The 19,533-nt window shown below is 45.0% G+C and overlaps 2 protein-coding genes across 2 annotated transcripts in view; one reads left to right on the top strand and one right to left on the bottom strand.

The window, feature by feature from the left end:
• The window catches only part of BID (BH3 interacting domain death agonist), a 36,040-nt gene extending 32,393 nt beyond the window's left edge, over nt 1–3,647 (top strand). Inside the window, exons 5-6 of the mRNA XM_032140050.2 lie at nt 487–699; nt 3,428–3,647. Of these exons, the coding sequence (XP_031995941.1) occupies nt 487–699; nt 3,428–3,439 (225 nt within the window). The 3' untranslated portion in view covers nt 3,440–3,647. The remainder of the gene's footprint in view (nt 1–486; nt 700–3,427) is intronic.
• A 6,259-nt stretch (nt 3,648–9,906) lies between these two features.
• BCL2L13 (BCL2 like 13) overlaps nt 9,907–19,533 on the bottom strand; it is an 86,465-nt gene continuing 76,838 nt past the window's right edge. Inside the window, 3 exon segments of the mRNA XM_058431225.1 lie at nt 9,907–11,985; nt 11,988–12,023; nt 12,025–12,417. Coding sequence (XP_058287208.1) covers nt 11,563–11,985; nt 11,988–12,023; nt 12,025–12,417 — 852 coding nt within the window. The 3' untranslated portion in view covers nt 9,907–11,562.

The following is a 19,533-nucleotide window of genomic DNA, read 5'->3' as shown; positions in this document are numbered from 1 at the left end:
CAGCTGGCTAGAACGCAGGAGGCCGGCGCACTCCCATGTAACTCTGCATGTGCGCCGACGGCCTGACGGTCGTTGCCAGCCTCATGGTCTGCGTCCAGTCCCCCCATGCAGCCCCCTTCCTCCCCTCCATTCAGCTAGGTCTGCACCAATAAAATGGGCCTAAGGCGTCACAGGTGGTCACTAGTTCTGGACTCGAAGTGCCATGGGCGCAGGGACGACCCAGGCTTCTTGTATCCCATCACCGTCTAACAGTGGGCACACGGGCTCACCACACAGCGTTTGCTTACCGAGCCCCCTGCAGGGAGTGATCGCAGTCTTCCCTTTCCATTGCCTCTCGGAACTCAACTGTTTCTCATTCTTTCAGCCCAGCAGCCCTGGATACTTAATAAATACTTCCCTTTGAAGTGCTTCTTCATACTGGGGACTGTCTTTCCTTTGAGAGGGAAGAGTATTAGTGAACCAGGTTCTATGTGCCCCTCTGTGCAGGACCGGAACAGGGACCTGGCCACTGCCCTGGAGCAGCTGCTGCAGGCCTACCCGAGAGACATGGAGAAGGAGAAGACCATGCTGGTGCTGGCCCTGCTGCTGGCCAAGAAGGTGGCCAGTCACACGCCGTCCTTGCTCCGTGATGTCTTTCACACAACGGTGAATTTTATTAACCAGAACCTACGCACCTACGTGAGGAGCTTAGCCAGAAACGTAAGAACCCTTGAGGTCAGCTCCTTCCCTGCCTGCCGCCCATGCCTTTTTCTCTGGAAGGTTGAGAAGCCCAGCGGGGCCCCTGCCTCTGATGCCAGCACAAGGGTTACAGGCTGTCCTGTTCGGGTTTGGTTTTCTGTTGTGAGCAAGAAAGCTGTGTGTAGGTGATGAAGAGCACCCAGAGTCCTTTCGAGCTTTACCAGCTTACTATTGGAGACACGCTCCACTCAGAGGGCGGCAGAGGCTCACGTCGTACTCCTGGTGGGGTCCTCACGGCACAAGCAGGTGCAGAGTGGAAGGAACGGGCTGGAGGGCTCACAATGAGCTTTTCAGACCTCTCACCTTGTCATAAAAAATAAGTGTAATGTGGCCGGTGCGGTGGCTCATGCCTGTGATCCCAGCCCTCTGGGAGGCCAAGGCAGGTGGATCACCTGAGGTCAGGAGTTCCAGACCAGCCTGGCCAACAGGGTGAAAGCCCGTCTCTACTAAAATACAAAAATTAGCCAGGCATGGTGGCGCACACCTGTAGTCCCAGCTACTCAGGGGGCTGAGGCAGGAGAACTGCTTGAACCCTGGAGGCAGAGGTTGCAGTGAACTGAGATCGCACCACTGCACTTTAGCCTGGGCGACAGAGCAAGACTCCATCTCAAAAAAAAGGTGTGAACCAAAACTAGTCAAAAAAGGGGGGAAACTGTCTAAAATCTTTTCCAGAGCACATCTGTCCCATAACCGGGTATTACAAGTCACAGTCTAAAGGCTGGGCATGGTGGCTCAAGCCTGTAATCCCAGCGATTTGGGAAGCAGAAGCAGCGGGATTGCTTGAGGCCAGGAGTTTGAGACAAAACTGAGCAACATGGCGAGACCCTGTCTCTAAAAAATTTATAAAAATAATTAGCTGAGGGCCAGGTGCAGTGGCTCACGCCTGTAATCCCAGCACTTTGGGTGGCCAAGGCAGGCGGATCATGAAGTCAGGAGTTCAAGACCAGCCTGGCCAAGATGGTGAAACCCCGTTTCTACTAAAAATACAAAAAAAAATTAGCTGGGTGCAGTGGCGGGCGCCTGTAATCCCACCTACTCAGGAGGCTGAGGCAGGAGAATCGCTTGAACCCTGGCGGCAGATGTTGCAGTGAGCCAAGATCGCGCCACTGCACTCCAGCCTGGGTGATGGGGGTAAGACTGTCTCAAAAAAAAAAAAAAAAAAAAAATCAGCTGAGTATGGTGGCGTGCGCCTGTAGTTCACACCGTCATGGAGGTTGAGGCAGCTCCTCAGGAGGCTGAGGCAGAAGGATCTCTTTGCTTGAGCCCAGGAGTTCAAGGCTGCAGTGAGCTATGATTGTGCCACTGCACTCCAGCCTGAACAAAAACAAGACCTGTCTCTAAAAACAAACATAGTGTTCACGATGCTGCCCAAGAAGGGCCAGTTTTTTTTTGTTTTTTTTGTTTTGTTTTGTTTTTGTTTTTGTTTTTGTTTGAGACGGAGTCTCGCTCTGTCGCCCAGGCTGGAGTGCAGTGGCACAATCTCGGCTCACTGCAAGCTCCGCTTCCCAGGTTCACGCCATTCTCCTGCCTCAGCCTCTCTGAGTAGCTGGGACTACAGGCGCCCGCCACCACGCCCGGCTAATTTTTTGTATTTTTAGTAGAGACAGGGTTTCACCGTGGTCTCGATCTCCTGACCTTGGGATCCACCCCCCTCGGCCTCCCAAAGTGCTGGGATTACAAGCGTGAGCCACAGCGCCTGGCCAGAAGGGCCAGTTTTTGCAGCTGCCCCCATGTAGCAAAATCTGGTGCTTCTGTTTCAGAGACCCAAATGGACATTAAGTGGATGTGTCTTATTTGTAAATTTAAAAATATTAGCGAATGTTTGGGATTTTTTTTTTTTTTTTTTTTTTTTTTTGAGACGGAGTTTTGCTCTTGTTGCCCAGGCTGGAGTGCAATGGCACGATCTCGGCTCACCGCAACCTCCGCCTCCCGGGTTCAAGCGATTCTCCTGCCTCAGCCCCCCGAGAAGCTGGGATTACAGTCACGCACCACCACGCCCAGCTAATTTTGTATTTTTAGTAGAGACAAGGTTTCTCCATGTTAGTCAGGCTGGTCTCGAACTCCCAACCTCAGGTGATCCGCCCACCTCGGCCTCCCAAAGTGCTGGGATTACAGGCGTGAGCCACTGCGCCCAGCCTAATGTTTGGGATTTTATGACATGTCAGAAGCATTACTTCAGGCTTTGGTTTTTAAGTAAAATAACATCTAATCCTCTACTGAGAACTCATAAGAAAACATTCCTTATATGCTGTGGTCTTCAGTTATACAGGTATTTTAAAAACAGGAGAATGAATTGTTGGAAGGAAGTAAGCCTGAGACCATTCCTGGACAGCTTTTACCAACACCCACGTAAAGGGGGAATGGGTGGGCAAGATGTGTGCAGCAGTCTGTATGGACGGCTTACCAGAGACCGACGGCTGAGGCAGAATCATGATTCCTCTGACCCAGCAGGGTTCTCCTGACACCGTCAGTGCCTTGGAGATGTGAATACCCACCTCACCGCCTGAACAGCCTGTTTTTGCAGTTGCCCCCATGTAGCAAAAAGTAGGATTCACGGATAGGACTTTAGGGCTCTGGAGAACGTGTTTTTGCATAAACCCCAGCTTTGCTCTACTGTGGCACAGAGCTCTGGAGCCTGGTTTGTGAATGAGCCTAGCTGATTCTGGCTTTTTCTCCTTTCTTGTTCTAGGGGATGGACTGAACGGACAGTTCCAAAAGTGTGACTGGCTAAAGCTCGATGTGGTCACAGCTGTGTAGCTGCTTCCAGTGTAGACGGAGCCCTGGCATGTCAACAGTGTTCCTAGAGAAGACAGGCTGGAAGATAGCTGTGATTTCTATTTTAAAGACAATGTTTTAAGCTTATAACCCATTTTAAAATATCTACATTAATATACTTGAATGAAAATGTCCATTTACACGTATTTGAATGGCCTTCATATCATCCACACATGAATCTGCACATTTGTAAATCTACACATGGTGCCTTTATTTCCGCTGTGCAGGTTCCCACTTGAAAATTAAATTGAAAAGCAGGTTTCAAGGAAGTAGAAACAAAATACAATTTTTTTGGTGAAAAAAATTACTGTTTATTAAAGTACAACCATAGGGGATGATCTTACAGCAGGCAGTATCCTGTTTGAGGAAAGCAAGAATCGGAGAAGGAACATACCCCTTACAAATGAAAAATTCCACTCAAAATAGGGACTATCTTAATACTAAGGAACCAACAATCTTCCCGTTTAAAAACCAAATGGCACAGAGACTCTGAACTCAAACGATAGGAAGTCCGGCCCCAGTACACAGGGGCTTGACTTTTTCAACTTCCTCTCCTTTGTTGGAGTCAAAAAGAACCACTTGTGGTTCTAAAAGGTGTGAAGGTGATCTAAGGGCCCAGGTCAGCCACTGTTTACAAAATCAGGTAACTAACTGCATGCACTTTTTCTCTTTCCATGACATCAAGACTTTGCTAAAGACATTAAGCCGCAGGTGCCAGAAGCTACTGCGATGCCCCGGGAGTTAGCCCCCTGGTAATAGCTGTAAACTTCCCATTTCTAGCCATACGCTCAGCTCATCCATGCCTCAGAAGTGCATCTGCAGAGAACAGGTTTGTAAGCATAAAAGATGAAAGAGCAGTTGGACTTTTTAAAAATTCAGCAAAGTGGTTCCCTCTCTTAGGGACAGTCAAAACCAAGTCACTTAGGTAGTACCAAAATAAATAAGGGAAAGCTTAGCTTTAGAAACAGTGCAGGCCGAGCGCGGTGGCTCACGCTTGTAATCCCAGCACTTTGGGAGGCCGAGGCGGGCGGATCACGAGGTCAGGAGATCGAGACCACGGTGAAACCCCGTCTCTACTAAAAATACAAAAAAAAAAAATTAGCTGGGCGTGGTGGCGGGCGCCTGTAGTCCCAGCTACTCGGAGAGGCTGAGGCAGGAGAATGGCGTGAACCCGGGAGGTGGAGCTTGCAGTGAGCCGAGATTGTGCCACTGCACTCCAGTCTGGGTGACAGAGCGAGACTCCGTCTCAAAAAAAAAAAAAAAAAAGAGTGCAACACTGGTCTGTTCCAATGGTAAGCTGTGTCCTAGGAATCAGTTTAAAAGCATGACAGTGGATGCTGGGTCCATATCACACACATTGCTGTGAACAGGAAACTCCTGTGACCACAACATGAGGCTACTGGAGACACATGAGTAAGGGCACTGACGGACTCATGATTTCTTCTTACCAGACACTTTCCTGTTCCTTAAGAGTTTAAAATCATCAGAAAAGAAAAACAAACTCTATATTGTTCAGCATGGAATACATACCATGCTAGGGCTGGCTCAATTGAAAGTGGGCAAAAGGTTACAAATACTAAAAAGAAGTGCTGCTGTGCAGTGTGAAGGCCACCATTTGGAAATAAATCTTCCTAACACTACGACTTTTCATGTTTTGGAGTGGACTTCTAAAAAAGTTTTCCGACCACAATGGAAACAGGTTGAACCACACTGCGCCTACACATCCATCCATACATCAGCCATTAGATTCTCACTGGGGGAGGCATTTTCTTCCCAAAGGGGCTATATGCAGTCATCACCCAGAACTAATGGAAAAGTGTTCTAAAGCAGCAAGTGACTGGACTAGCTCTCCTACACTGACTCTTCCACAGCATCTTCACCTTCTGTTTCACTTGAATTCATACAGTAGGCCACCATTTTATAACAGGTCTTAGTGTAAATTCTTCCAGACCAAGTCTGAGATACTGTCTTGGTTGTAAAGCAAGACTGTCACCCTTTCTCCCAAAGCCGACATTATAAAAAGATTCCATTGTCTCAAACACAAATGTTCCAGTCTTGAGCACTTCCCAGCCATGGTGACTCAGGCATATCCTGACAGTTGGTGGATTTTGCCCTGTAACACAATCCTTGTGGATATGATTCAAAGGTGACTTTAATTCAGAGAATGTGTTTTCCTTTCTGTTTTAAAAATATTTGAATTAAGTGATGGAAATTCCTTTGTTAAACATCAAAAGCTTTCTCCTTGAAAAGATGCTTGGTGTATCTCAAAGTCACGTAGGACATTTGGTGCATTCAGGTCAAACCATTCCTGACCTCTCCTCTTAGGACCCAGCATTAACTGCTGCAATACTCAAGGCTTCCTTAAAGGATCACAGCACTGGCACCTAGTTTTATTGTCCAACAACTTCATTAGTTGTGCTGGCTGAGAATTGGAATATAGAGTCCTTTGAATGTTACGATCTTGTTTGCAGAACCTGGAGTCAAACCAATTAAGTACAGACTTAACAAAGACAATTGATGATGTGAAATGATACCGCCTAAGTCAAGGGCATACAGTTACCGTGTGGATAGAAAGATGAGTCCATTGATTATCTTCAAATCCCATGTGTTCTCTCTAGCACGTTGCTTCTGACAGAAAGAATAACTCACAGATTTGAAGTTTGTTCCTTTCCCCTGATGAAGAGTACATTGGCCAAAAGGTAAATGACAGGAGGGAAGAGGAGCCAGAATGACCCACAGTGATCAGTTCAGCAGAACAGAGCGGCAGTGCAGAGGCTCATGGAACTCACATGGAAAAAGGAAACACATGCTGCTTAAGTAAAATGCACATGGTAACTTAATTATCCAAATTACCATTCAATTCCGGTATTTTTGAGATGAGAGCATTTGAGCCAACACTAAATTGACCTTAATTAAGGAATGAGTTCGGTAGGAAGAGGCACTTTTAATCTGGAGGAAGAAATAAATGGAAGACTGTAATAGGAAAAATACAGGTCTAGGAAAAAAATAATGTTTTTCCTTTGATGCTGGCCAAGGACCCCTCTACATAATACAGTTCTCCTGCTGGAAAGCATCAGGGAAAAACAGAGTTATTCCAAACTCTGCAACAGGGAAGACTGTACTTTGGGGAAAGGGAACAACTAGTTATCTTAAAATGTCAAAACTTTTCTTCTAAACAGTACATTCATTAACCAGTTTCTTCTGGTGGTGTGGTGCAAAGAACACTCACCACAGTGAGCATTACCACTATTCAGTTTCCCCTTTGGAGAGGTGACAGCAGGGAAGACTCACCTGGAGCCAGCTGCTTAGCCTTGAACTGATGACAAGGCCCTGCAGATACCCCTGAGAACAATTTCACTCAGCTCACAGCGAAGCAGCTGTCTGATGTGGGCTCCTGTGGTGTAAACATCAAATGTGGAAGACCTGATGGTGTTTATTAGTGTGTGGGGATGCCGGGCTGAAATTCAACAGCCTTGCAAAAAGAAAGGGAAGACAGGATGTGTTAATATTTTAGTGGCATGCACTTTCCAGCTCTCCATGGAGCTCTCTTTATATATGAGGTAATTGAATGTCACTATTCCGTACCATAGAACAGGTATTATCTAGCCAAGGTTATAATTACCATGATGTGCTGTGGAATGTAGTAGGAGGCTTTTCACTGGGAAGGTCCTCCAGGAGCTGACTTGTGGCCATACCTGGTCAACCCTCCTAAGTCCCCAACCTCTTTGTCTGTCCAGAGGCCAAGCAGTGCTTCCAGGTATTCCCCTACTTCACTCCACAGCCCCACCCTTATGATGGCATACGCAGGGGAGAAGGGACGAACTCGAACAAACCGAAAAAGACCAAGAAATGCATCGTGGTGCCGTCTTCACCCCCCCTCATTTAGCACTTTGTGATAATTGCTGGGACAGATTGCCTAACCTTGTTTACAAGCAAAAATATTTAATCAAGAAAGCTAATGAAAGCTCATCGGCAATGACTGTGAATTCTGTAACCACAAAGCATCTCATTCAATGTCTGCAGGGAAAACAGCTACATAATTGGAAGCTGAGACCAGTCCGGGACCTCTCACTCTTGTTTTTTTTGTAGTAGAACATGCTTAATATTTAAGTGAGCCTATATGGTGCCTTTGTACAAATTAGAAAAAGACTTCCCGCTGGGCGCGGCGGCTCACGCTTGTAATCCCAGCACTTTGGGAGGCCGAGGCGGGCGGATCACGAGGTCAGGAGATCGAGACCATGGTAAAACCCCGTCTCTACTAAAAATACAAAAAATTAGCCGGGCGTGGTGGCGGGCGCCTGTAGTCCCAGCTACTCGGAGAGGCTGAGGCAGGAGAATGGCGTGAACCCGGGAGGCGGAGCTTGCAGTGAGCGGAGATCGCGCCACCGCACTCCAGCCTGGGTGAAAGAGCGAGACTCCGTCTCAAAAAAAATACAAAAAATCAGCCGGGATGAGGTGCCTGTAGTCCAGTATTGGAGGTGAGGCAGAATGGTGAATTTTCGAGGAGTTGCAGTAAAAAAAGACAAGAAAAACTAACAAACTCTGATTAGGTTCTTCATTCTGTAATATGGGAATAAAAGGAATACAAACAGCTATTAGAACTGTGAAGGTGAAATAACGTATGTGAGAGCACTAGAAGCATCTCTGGCATGTTGTAAATGCTCAACTAGTATTTGCTAAAATTATAATTACTGACATGAATTTTTTTTTAGGAAAAATTATACACCCCAAACTCAAATGGATGTCCTAATTGAGAGATTATCACTAAGGGCAGGTCTTGGTGCACCAGAGACGAAACATTAGTCTGGTATGCAGTGTGTCGCTGAGATGTTAAACGAGATAATGCTTGTGTGGGAATTTGGACAGAAGCTCTAAGTCGTGTCTGTTAGCAATCAGATAGCCTACAAGGTCGTCTTGATGGATATGATCACCACCTCAAATTCTTGGAAAGGTAAGTTTGTGTGGAAAGATGTAAGAAATTAAGAGAAAGGGAAAAAACTTCTTAGCTACAAAACGTTTTATTTCTGTAAAACATCTCTTAAAATAATTCAAACACTGAAATGTCCACATCTCATACCTTTCAGGAGAAAGGCAAGGAGACTACTTGCCTTACTTTCATATTATTGAGGGAAATCAGCGCAAAGCCTGAGGAAATGAACAGTAGCTGTGAATCAAAGCCATGTCTCCAGGTTCACGGCTCACTCCCCCAGGACAAGCCTAGTTAGGTAGTGGCTGCATCTGGTATCCCTGGGACAGAAATGCAGGTGAGAAGGGGTATCAAGAATGCCTCGAGGGGGGAGATGGGTGAACCAGAAGGTCAACAGTTGCATTTCTTGATCTAGAATGTTCTCTAGAAGGGAATGATGATCATGAGAGTCCCCTTAAGGCACACTGTAGGTACTGACTGATTCCTGTGGGCCCAGAATTATCACTTTAATACAGAGAGGATAAATTGGCGTTGTTTTTTCCCCCAATAAATCATTACCTTCAACAGAGCAGTTGAGATAAGGTCTAAGGACTAACAAGAACTTTTCTATAAACAAGTTGGATTTATTCTGAATCTTTCCTTCACCTTAGACTTAGAGGGTTTAAGTTGGAGGCAGGAAGGAATGGCCTCCTACTATTAGCTCCTCCCCCCAAAAGGAGGGGAAGCTTGAGAAACAGTTTTTTAAATGTATGAGCAAAAAGCAGGAGCTGCAGTAGGAAGCAGTCCTCATAAGGGCTGTTCCCTTCCACTGCTGGAGGCAGAGGGTGAGGAAGTGAAGGAAGAACAGGGATGCTGCCACATCCTGTTAACTCAGGAGCTGACCAAGAGCTACCAGAGAAAGCCAATGGAAAACACTAGTTCCATTACCGTGAAATACAACTGGCCATATCACTGTGGGGGAATGTCCAACAGGTGGGAAAATAAAGCAGCAAGTAGCCGCTTCCATACCACATTTCTTCCTTATTCTTTCCTTTTGTGGGCAACACAGGCTCCAATTTCCTAAGCCTCACACCTCCTTTCAGCAGTTCAGAGATGAACCTGGCTTCGATCAGTGCTTGAATGTGCTCAGCCAGTGGGTGTGAGGATCCAGAGCTGGCAAGTGTTAATACTGGAACTCAAAGGATTTTATTACTTTTTAAAAATCAAGATAACGCACCAGTTTGTTCTTCACCTATGCAAACATAAATATAGCAATTAGAATACAGAACATTCCAATGCAACTATCAGAGCCCATGAAGAAAAAAATCGTTGCCTCACTAATCCCATTCCCCCCACTCACCTCTAATTACTTAATCCAAGTACACAAAAGCCCTTAAAACATCACTCCCTAAATGGGACACTAAAACGCAGAACAAAGACGCGCTACAGGATAAAGCTCGAAAGACACACAAACATACTCCCAGACCTTGTTTTGACCAATTTTTAAATATTGCTTTAGGGAGATTTTATTTGAAAACATAAATTTCAAAAAGAAAGCACATTTAAAACATCAGGTTTTGGTGATCAGGGTAGGTAAAGTATTTTTATTATAAATTTCAGGATCTAAAAAATAATTTATTACATTTACTAAGATAAATCAAAGATGACCTTTTTAAACCAAGCCACGTGTGCCCTGCATAGTGACGTCGTGACCCTCGGGCATGGAAAGACACAGGTCTACCCTTCCTTTAAGGCTGGGATCAGCCAGAGGAAAGAAAATTATGCCGATGCTCAACTAGCATATACTGATTAGGACTATTTTGGTTTATTACCCTGGCATTGAAGAATTCAGGTGAAGATGCCACCACTCTTGAACTGTGAAAGCCAAACTAGAATCTGCAGAGCAGCCTCGGTCTTAAAATTCAAGCTTCTTTTTCCTACTTTTTATTTCAGTGATATTTAGGACACTCTCTATTTCATAAGAGTTATGATCTAACTGGCTCTATAAGCCCAAGAATAAAAATCCTTACCCCCTAGCAAGAGACCCATAGAACTGGTCAGTAGTAACACTGAGGTCCCATATTGGAAAAAAATATACTAGCCCAGGGTTATAGACAGGGACCATCCAGCAATACAGATGTTGCTGGCAAGTAACCATAGTGGTGGGTGACCACTAGCGAAAAGGCTGAAGAGACTTCAGAAGGTCATCCGGGTTATCCTCCTGCCTCGACACAAGACACACGTGTTTCTCTAGCCAGAGTTACTTGCAATTGCACTCACAAGTGGGGACCCCAGGTCTCTTTCATGTTATTTTCTCTGTGTACATATTTCAAAGATTCCCAAAGGCAGCATTTTTACAAGGTGGAGCTGCAGGAAGCTTCGGGGACTTGACAGGTCTGAATCCAGAGCAAGCCCTCGCCTGTGGGATCTTAGCAGGAACCCGGGGGTGAAGAGGAACAGTGCAGTCCCTGAGAGGCAGCTGAGAGTACGGGCGAGCACCCTCACACTCCAGGATGAGGGGCAGGGGGCAAAAAAAGAGTGGGTGCAGAGCCCAGCCTGCTCATCAGGAAAGATGAAATTCTAAGGGGATTAAGAGCTAACAAGTCAGTAGCTGAGGAGCCCACAGCTAAGCTCTCTCAGCTGGGAATTTCTATCCCAATTCTTCCTAAGTAAACCCTCTCCCACTAAAGCAGCGGGTCTCAATAGGGGATGTTCACGGGGGACATTTGGCAATGTCTAGAGACATTTTCGGTTGTCATCTCTGGGAAGGGGGTGCACTGGCATCTAGTGGGTGGAGACCAGGGGTGCTGCTGAACAGCCCACCACACACAGGACAGCCCCACCACAGAGAATGGTCAGAACATCACTAGTGCCAAGGCTGAGAAACCCGGTCCTGGAGGGGGTGCTTTACCCCTAAGATTCTCAATTTAGCATGAGCCGAGGCCCTTGGGATTTACAGTCAGATGAATGTGAATGTCCCACCTCAAGCCCTAACACGCCTAACATGCCACTGCCATGTTGAGCAGAAGTCCCCAATTATCCCAGAGTGTTCCACAAATGTCCAGACAGCTGCTGGAGGTTCAAATTCCAGCCAATACAACTCCAACCTTACATCCTTCTGTCTTTCTCTTCTGAAAAGCCTCCTATTTCTTTCTCAGAGCCAGGGCTACCCCGATGGCCATTGCCAGGATGGCAACAGCAGCAGCCCCTCCAAACAGCAGTATAGACTTGCCCTCAGGCAGCGGCATGGGCTTCATCTCGCCGGCAGGGGACAGTCTGGACTTGCCCTCAGACAGCGGCACGGGCTTCTTCTCGCCGGCAGGGGACAGCTCTTCCACAAGGCTCTCTTCCCTTGCATTTGTCTCCTCACTCAGCAGCGTTTCTGTGGGTTCCGGTGCGGGGACCACCTCCTCCACTTCAGTAGGTTCAGTTGTTGCTGCTTTCACCTCTTCTTCATCAAGTTCTACAAACAGAGATGTAGCAGGGCTGGATTTCTCAACTGTGATCACTTCTGTGTCAGGTTCCCTTGTCCCCAGCAGGGAGGTGGCAGTGATATGTGGAAGCAAGGGAGCTGGGGCTTCAGGAAGTGCCTCTTGCAGCTCCTGCGCTGGCAAGACCACAGAAGCCACAGCAGCCTCTTCCATGCCCTCGGGCACCTCTTCTTTCTCCACGTGCACAATGTCAGAATTAGAGGAGTTGTTCTCACTCTTCTCTCCAGCTCCGTTGCTGTCTAAGCTTTTTACTTCTTCAGGATCCATTGCAATCTGCTGCCAGGACTCAGGGCCTAGTGACACTGGCAGGCTTTCTGTGTGCCAACTCTGGCTAGCTGACAGCGACACAGGTAAGCTCTCGGACTGCCAGGAAGTGGTCACAGTTGGAGACTCTGGGGGACTGACTTGTCCAGAGTTGTCGCTGGGCAGGATGTAAATGTCATTGCTATCTTCTGCAGTGATTCCAGGGTATTCCTCCTCCTCTGACTCAAGGCTAAACACAGTGCCCTAGAAACGAAGGACAAGCGTCAATAATAAAGAATGGTAACTATTTAAAACATAAACATCAATCTGGAAAGCAAATTCTTTCCTAAACTGAAGTTCTAGGAATGAAACACTGTTTAAACCTAGTTTCTGAATGGAATGCATTTATTTGTAGGCCAATGCAGAGAAAGAATTTTTGACAGTCTTCTGAGCAGTTTCCTTGAAACTAAAAAATCCTAAGTTAATATACATTCAGTATAATTCACATACAGGCTGAGAGCATCCTAATCTGAAAACCTGAAATCTGAAATGATCCAAAATCTGAGGGTTTTTTTTTTTTTTTTTTTTTTTTGAGACAGAGTCTTGCTCTGTCTCCCAGGCTAGAGTGCAGTGGCACAATCTCGGCTCACTGCAACCTCCGCTTCCCAGGTTCAAGCGATTCTCCTGCTTCGGCCTTCCCAGTAGCTGCGATTATAGGCGCCTGCCACCACACCCGGCTAACTTTTGTATTGTTAGTAGAGATGGGGTTTCACCATGTTGGCCAGGCTGGTCTGGAACTCCTGACCTTCAGTGATCCACTCGCCTCGGCCTCCCAAAAGTGCTGGGGATTACAGGCGTGAGCCACTGTGCCTAGCCCAAAATCCGAAACTTTTTGAGCGCTGAAATGACATCACAAGTGGAAAATTCCACACTTGACCTCATGTGATGGGTTGCAGGCAAAACACAAAAATCTGCTTCATGCACACAAAATATTATATATATATTTATATTATAAATTAATATATTAATATTATATAAAATTACCTTCACTCTATATGTATAAGGTGCATACAAAAAGAAGTAAATGTCATGTTTGGACTTTCCCATCCCCAAGACATCTCATCACATATATACAAACATTCCAAAATCAAAAAAAAAAAAATTAAAATCCAAAACACTTCTGATCCCAAGCACTTTGGATAAGGGATACTCACCCTGTATGTTCAATGCAGTAATTAATGCAAAACAGCAGAGAAAACAAAGGCAAGACCTTGTGCTCAAGGAATTTATCACTTAGTAGGGTATACAAATAATGCTATGTCATAGTCCAAGTGCTATTAAGAGTTCATATGGCAGTGTTGCTTTCCTTAGAAGAAGAAGAAAAAAAGTTCAGATGGGAAAAAGACCTCTTTGGGTAGAGGTCAGAGAAAGCAGGGAGATCACAGAAAGCTTCCCGGAGGGACTAGCATTTATATCAGACATCTGAAGAATAGGTAAGATTTTGGCAGGCGAAGGGTACACAGAAGACACTATGCAGGCAAAAGCACAGAGACAGAAAAAAAAAAGAGGATAAGGACAGAGCCCTGTTTAATTAATGCAGAGTGCACATGACGAATAGAAGGTCAGTGAGGGCAGGACCATGGAGGAACCTGAATAACAGAGAGCTAAGAAATATGGACTTCATCCAACAGGCGATGGTTTGTTACTGACATCTCTGAGGTACAAAATTACAATCAGAGCTTTGCTTTAAAATTCCTCTGATGGCAGAGCCAGAATGGAGAGATGCTGCAGACACGGAGATTCTTTTTTTTTTTTTTTTTTTTTTGAGACAGAGTCTCGCTGTCGCGCAGGCTGGAGTGCAGTAGCACGATCTCAGCTCACTGCAGGCTCCGCCCCCCGGGGTTCACGCCATTCTCCTGCCTCAGCTTCTCGAGTAGCTGGGACTACAGGCGCCCACCATCTCACCCGGCTAATTTTTTGTATTTTTAGTAGAGACGGGGTTTCACTGTGTTAGCCAGGATGGTCTCGATCTCCTGACCTCGTGATCCGCCCGCCTCGGCCTCCCAAAATGCTGGGATTACAGGCGTGAGCCACCACGCCCGGCTGACACGGAGACTCTTGCTTCTTTCATCAGGAAGTTTGAGTGAAAACAATAAAGCCCTACAGCACAGGCCTTGTGTCCATGTCTATTAATAACAGGCCACCGTGTGCCTACTACTTATCAGGGCTGTGTCAGGCACAAGGGCTATGAGGAAGAATGGGTCTATTCTTACAGAATTTACTAGGCAGCTGTGAAGACTGACATATGAATAACTAACTTCAATATGATACAGAAAGCTTTATGACAGGTGTATGCACAAGAAGCTAAGCCAACCCAGAGGGTAAGGCACAATAAAAGGACAGGAAGAGAACCAATGGAATGGAATGTCACAGAGATGTACAGAAATTGTCATACAAAGGCTAGACAACACTTGTAAAAGCTACAGGGAATCTGAATGGAATATGTAAAGCAAATTAATTTCTACTTCATTTTACAATTATGGTTGCTATTCATCTGAAGTAGGATAATTTCATTCTTCAACCAAAACCAAAAACTTTCTACATACATCAAGGATCTAACATAAATCAAAAGTCTATCAGCCCCGTAAAAAAGGAAATAAGAATTACAAATAAATCACACGACCATGATGTCGGCATCATACTGAACCACTTTCTACCTCAACCCTTGCTCCAACCACTTCAGAGGCCCAGGTAAGCATCAAGGATGTTCTATGAGTATGGAATAAGCAGGGGGCTAAAATAATACAGTATGACCACAAAATTCACAATCAAAAACAACTGGCTTGTATCCCAGCTCCAATTGTGTACCAGCTGTGTGAATCTGGATACCTTGCTTAAACTTTTAGACTTCAATTTCTTCACAAATAAAATGGGGATGACTGACTAGATAAGATTGTTTTTGTTGTATTTTTAGAGTTGGGGTCTTGCTCTGTCACACAGGCTGAAGTGCAGTGGCAGGATCATAGCTCACTGCAGCCTCAACCTTCTGGCCCCAAGGGATTCTCTTGCCTCAGCCTCCTGAGTAGCTGGGAATAACAGCATGGGCCACTGCACTCAGCTAAGTTTTTTTATTTTTTGTAGAGACAGGTCTCTCTATGTTGCCCAGGCTGGTCTCAAATTCCTGGCTTCAAGCAATTCTCCCACCTCGGCGTCCCAAAGTGCTGAGATTATAGGTGTGAGCCGCCACACCTGGAACTGAGTTCATTTTTAAAATGAGGTATAGTATTTTTTTTTTTTTTTTGAGACGGAATCTCACTCTGTCACCAGGCTGGAGTGCAGTGGTGCGATCTTGGCTCACTGCAACCTCCGTCTCCCAGGTTCAAGCGATTCTCCTGCCTCAGCCCCGAGTAGCTGGAACTACAGGCGCACGCCAGCATGCCCAGCTAATACTTGTATTTTTAGTAGAGACGGAGATTCACCAGGATGGTCTCAATCTCTTGACCTTGTGATCCGCCTGCCTCGGCCTCCCAAAGTGCTGGGATTACAGGCGTGAGCCACCGCGCCCGGCCCGAGGTATAGTATTTATAGTGCTTAGATTAGTACTTTGTACATAGGAAGTAATCAGTAAGTTATGCTAGTTCATAACTTGTTATTGTTTGTGTTGTCATTTTAATTGTTGTTTTTGGTGGTATGGTGGTAGGACAAAGAGCTATTCTAAAATACCAACTGGATGGGACAATAAGAAAGTGAAACAATTGGAAACAATACCCTTCCTTGGCTAAAGAAGGTAATTTACAAACTTTTCCTTCCTCCTCCATCTCTTCTAAGCAGAGACAACACAAAACTGGAAAGTAAAATCTGTCTTTAAAAATTACAATACTGCAGTTTACAATTAGGAAAACTGGAGGGCCCATTGGCTTGGAAGAGAGAGGGCTTCTAGGCCTCCAAGCTTTTGAGGATGACAGCTTGCCCCAGCCTCAGGGTAAGGACCACTGGAATGGTTCAGAAGAGGATGCATTCAGGAGAGGGAGAGACGGAGAGGGACAAAGAGAGAGAGAGAGGCACAGATAGAGAGAGACACAGGGAGGGTTTGGTTCATCTAAGTAAGAAAAGACATGGAGATCCTAACCGGAAGCTGTAATCAGGTCTCAGGCTTACACATTTTGCAAGGATTTTCATTAGCATCATTTTTAATACAGAAGGATTTCAAACAGTCTTCAATACCCTCAGGAAAGTTTAAAAATATATATGGTTCATCCAAACTATTTAACTACTATTAAAAAAGAAATACGTACATTTTTAAGTCCAATGTGGAAGGAAGCCCATATTGTACAATAACTCTACATAAAAAACTACAAAGTATTATTGAGAGAAATTAAAGATATCCTAAAGAGATGTATATATCATGCTCATAGATTGGAAAACTATTGTAAAGATGTCAACTATTCCCAAATTAACCCTTTGGTTCAATACAATCTCCAATATAAAATCCCACCAGGTTTTTTCTTATGGAAATTGACAACCAATTAATTCTAAAATCTATATAGCAATTTTAAAAGGCCAAGGAAATTAAGCTGATCTTGAAAAACAACAAAGTTTGAGAGCTGACACTACCAGGTATTGACTCAACCTATTACAAAGGCACACTGATTATGTAAGTATGGTAAGAGCTTAAAAATAGGCAATTAGACCTGGCTGGGCACAGTGGTTCACACCTGTAATCCCAGCACTTCGGGAAGCTGAGGCAGGAGGATCGCTTGAGGCCAGGAGTTGAAGACAAGCATGAGCAACATAGTAAGACATCATCTCTACACACACACACACACACACACACACACACCCTGTAGTCCCATCTACTCAAGAGGCTGAAATGGGATGATCCCTTGAGCCCAGGAGTTTGAGTCTGCACTGAGCTATGATCGTGCCACTGTAGTCTGGCCTGGATGACAGAGCAAGACCTTGTCTCAATTCCAAAAAAAAAACAAAGAGGCAATTAGACCAATTAAATAAAATAGAATCCAGAACTAGATATACAAGGTCACATGATTTGTGACAACGATAACTCTGTGGGAAAATGGATGGTATGATCCAATTTACTAAATGCACATATATACATATCTACTTATTTGCATACATTTATACATAATAAAATGTTTATATAAGCAAAACACATGTTTAGAAAAATGTACACCAAACCATTATGAGTTATTTCTAAGGGGCAAGGTAACAAGAAAAGTGTGCATCATAAAAATTTTTTGGCTGGGTGTGGCGGCTCATGCCTGTAATCCCAGCACTTTGGGAGGCCAAGGAGGGCAGATCACGAGGTCAGGAGATCAAGACCATCCTGGCTAACATGGTGAAACCCCGTCTCTACTAAAAATACAAAAAATTAGTCGGGCGTGGTGGCTCACGCCTGTAATCCCAGCACTTTGGGAGGCTGAGGTGGGTGGATCACCTGAGGTCAGGAGTTTGAAACCAGCCTGGCCAACATGGCGAAACCCCACCTCTACTAAAAAATACAAAAGTTAGCCAGGCGTGGTGGCACGTGCCTGTAATCCCAGCTCCTCGGGAGGCTGAGGCAGGAGAATCACTTGAACCCGGGGAGCGGAGGTTGCAGTAAGCCGAGATTGCACCACTGCACTCCAGCCTGGGCGGCATTACGACTTCCATCTCAAAAAAAAAAAAAAAAAAAAAATTTCTTATAAGGGTCATGACTTAAAAAAATAAAACTATTTCCATTTATTTAAAAGAATGTATTTTTTTAACCACCCTGAAGCCCTCTCCCAAGCCCTGGACTAAATGGAATAAAGCTTTGTGCAGCATAACAAAATTTTTTAAATTAAAAAATAACAAAAATTTAAAAACTAAAAGCATGTAAATATGAACAGGGCTCTGCTACTTCCTGGGAACATGAGATTAGTAGATACTCAACAATCCCCACAGGAACTGTGGAACAATTTGAATCAGGTGAAGAGGCTCCTGAATGTCTGAATTTCGCATATCTCAAACGCAGCGTGGGGCATGTGGAAATATTGTTATTTTTTTGAGACGGAGTCTCGCTCTCTCCCCCAGGCTGGAGTGCAGTGGCGCGATCTCGGCTCACTGTAAACTCCACCTCCTGGGTTCACGCCATTCTCCTGCCTCAGCCTCCCGCCGAGTAGCTGGGACTACAGGCGCCCGCCACCATGCCCGGCTAATTTTTTGTATTTTCAGTAGAGACGGGGTTTCACCATGTTAGCCAGGATGGTCTTGATCTCCTGACCTCGTGATCCACCCACCTCAGCCTCCCAAAGTGCTGGGATTACAGGCATGCACCACCGTGCCTGGCTAACTATTGTATTTTTGTAGATACGGGGTTTCACCATGCTGCCCAGGCTAGTCTTGAACTCCTGATCTCAAGTGATCCACCCACCTCAGCCTCCCAAATTGCTGGGATTACAGGCATGAGCCACCACACCTGGCCGGGTTTTTAATTCTTAAATAAGACTGCTACAAAATTAGATACTGATATAATTGCAAGGTGCCTGTAATTGGGTTGAGACTAAAGCAAACACGGAGATAAACAAGGTGTCCTAAAAAGTAGTTCTATGAGAGGGACTAGTAGTCTATGCTAATTAATAATTTTTAAAAACCTTCAAAAAGATCTCTGCCATTAGTGCCATCCTCATATGAATTCCTTTCCCAGACTTCAAACCCCACATGGCTAAAACAGACTGTCAGTGCTATAATCTTACGGGATTTCATCTCTTTCAAACTCTCATTACATTTTCATTAGTATAGGCATAATGTAAAACCATTACACATTTCTGGGAACATCATCAATAATGAATGCTAACAAAGAGTACCTCACAACCAAATGCAGTACATAAAGTCTATATATCCATCAACTGCAGAGCTCACACAATACAGCCAAGCCAGAAGAGAATGCTTGTCGTACTGAAGACTATAAACTACAAGTACTAACTCTACATCATTTCTGTCTTACCCAATACCTAATATTTTAGCTGGCATCTATCTCATCATTTTCCCCTCCTTTTAGTTAATCATTAAGTACTAAATATATCTCAATGTATTTATTCCTAAATATATCTTCTAATATCTAAATATATCTCTTCTCTTCCATCAACATTTTCTGATATTACTCTAATATGAGCAATCTTCTTTTCCCTCCCTCCCTCCCTGTATTACTCTAATATAAGCAATCTTCCCCTTCCCTCCCCTCTTGTTCTTTTCTTTTCTCTTCTCTTCTTTTCTTTTTGAGACAGGGTCTCTCTCTGTTGCCCAGGCTAGAGTGCTGTGGTGAGAACACAGATCACTGCAACCTCTGCCCCCAGGGCTCAAGCAACCCTCCTACTTCAGCCTTCAGAGTAGCTAGGACCA

This window comes from Hylobates moloch, unplaced genomic scaffold, assembly GCF_009828535.3.
Source record: "Hylobates moloch isolate HMO894 unplaced genomic scaffold, HMol_V3 SCAFFOLD_19, whole genome shotgun sequence".
Lineage (NCBI taxonomy): Eukaryota > Metazoa > Chordata > Mammalia > Primates > Hylobatidae > Hylobates > Hylobates moloch.
Note: the sequence above shows the minus strand (reverse complement) of the source record. Positions and strands in the feature narration are given on the sequence as shown.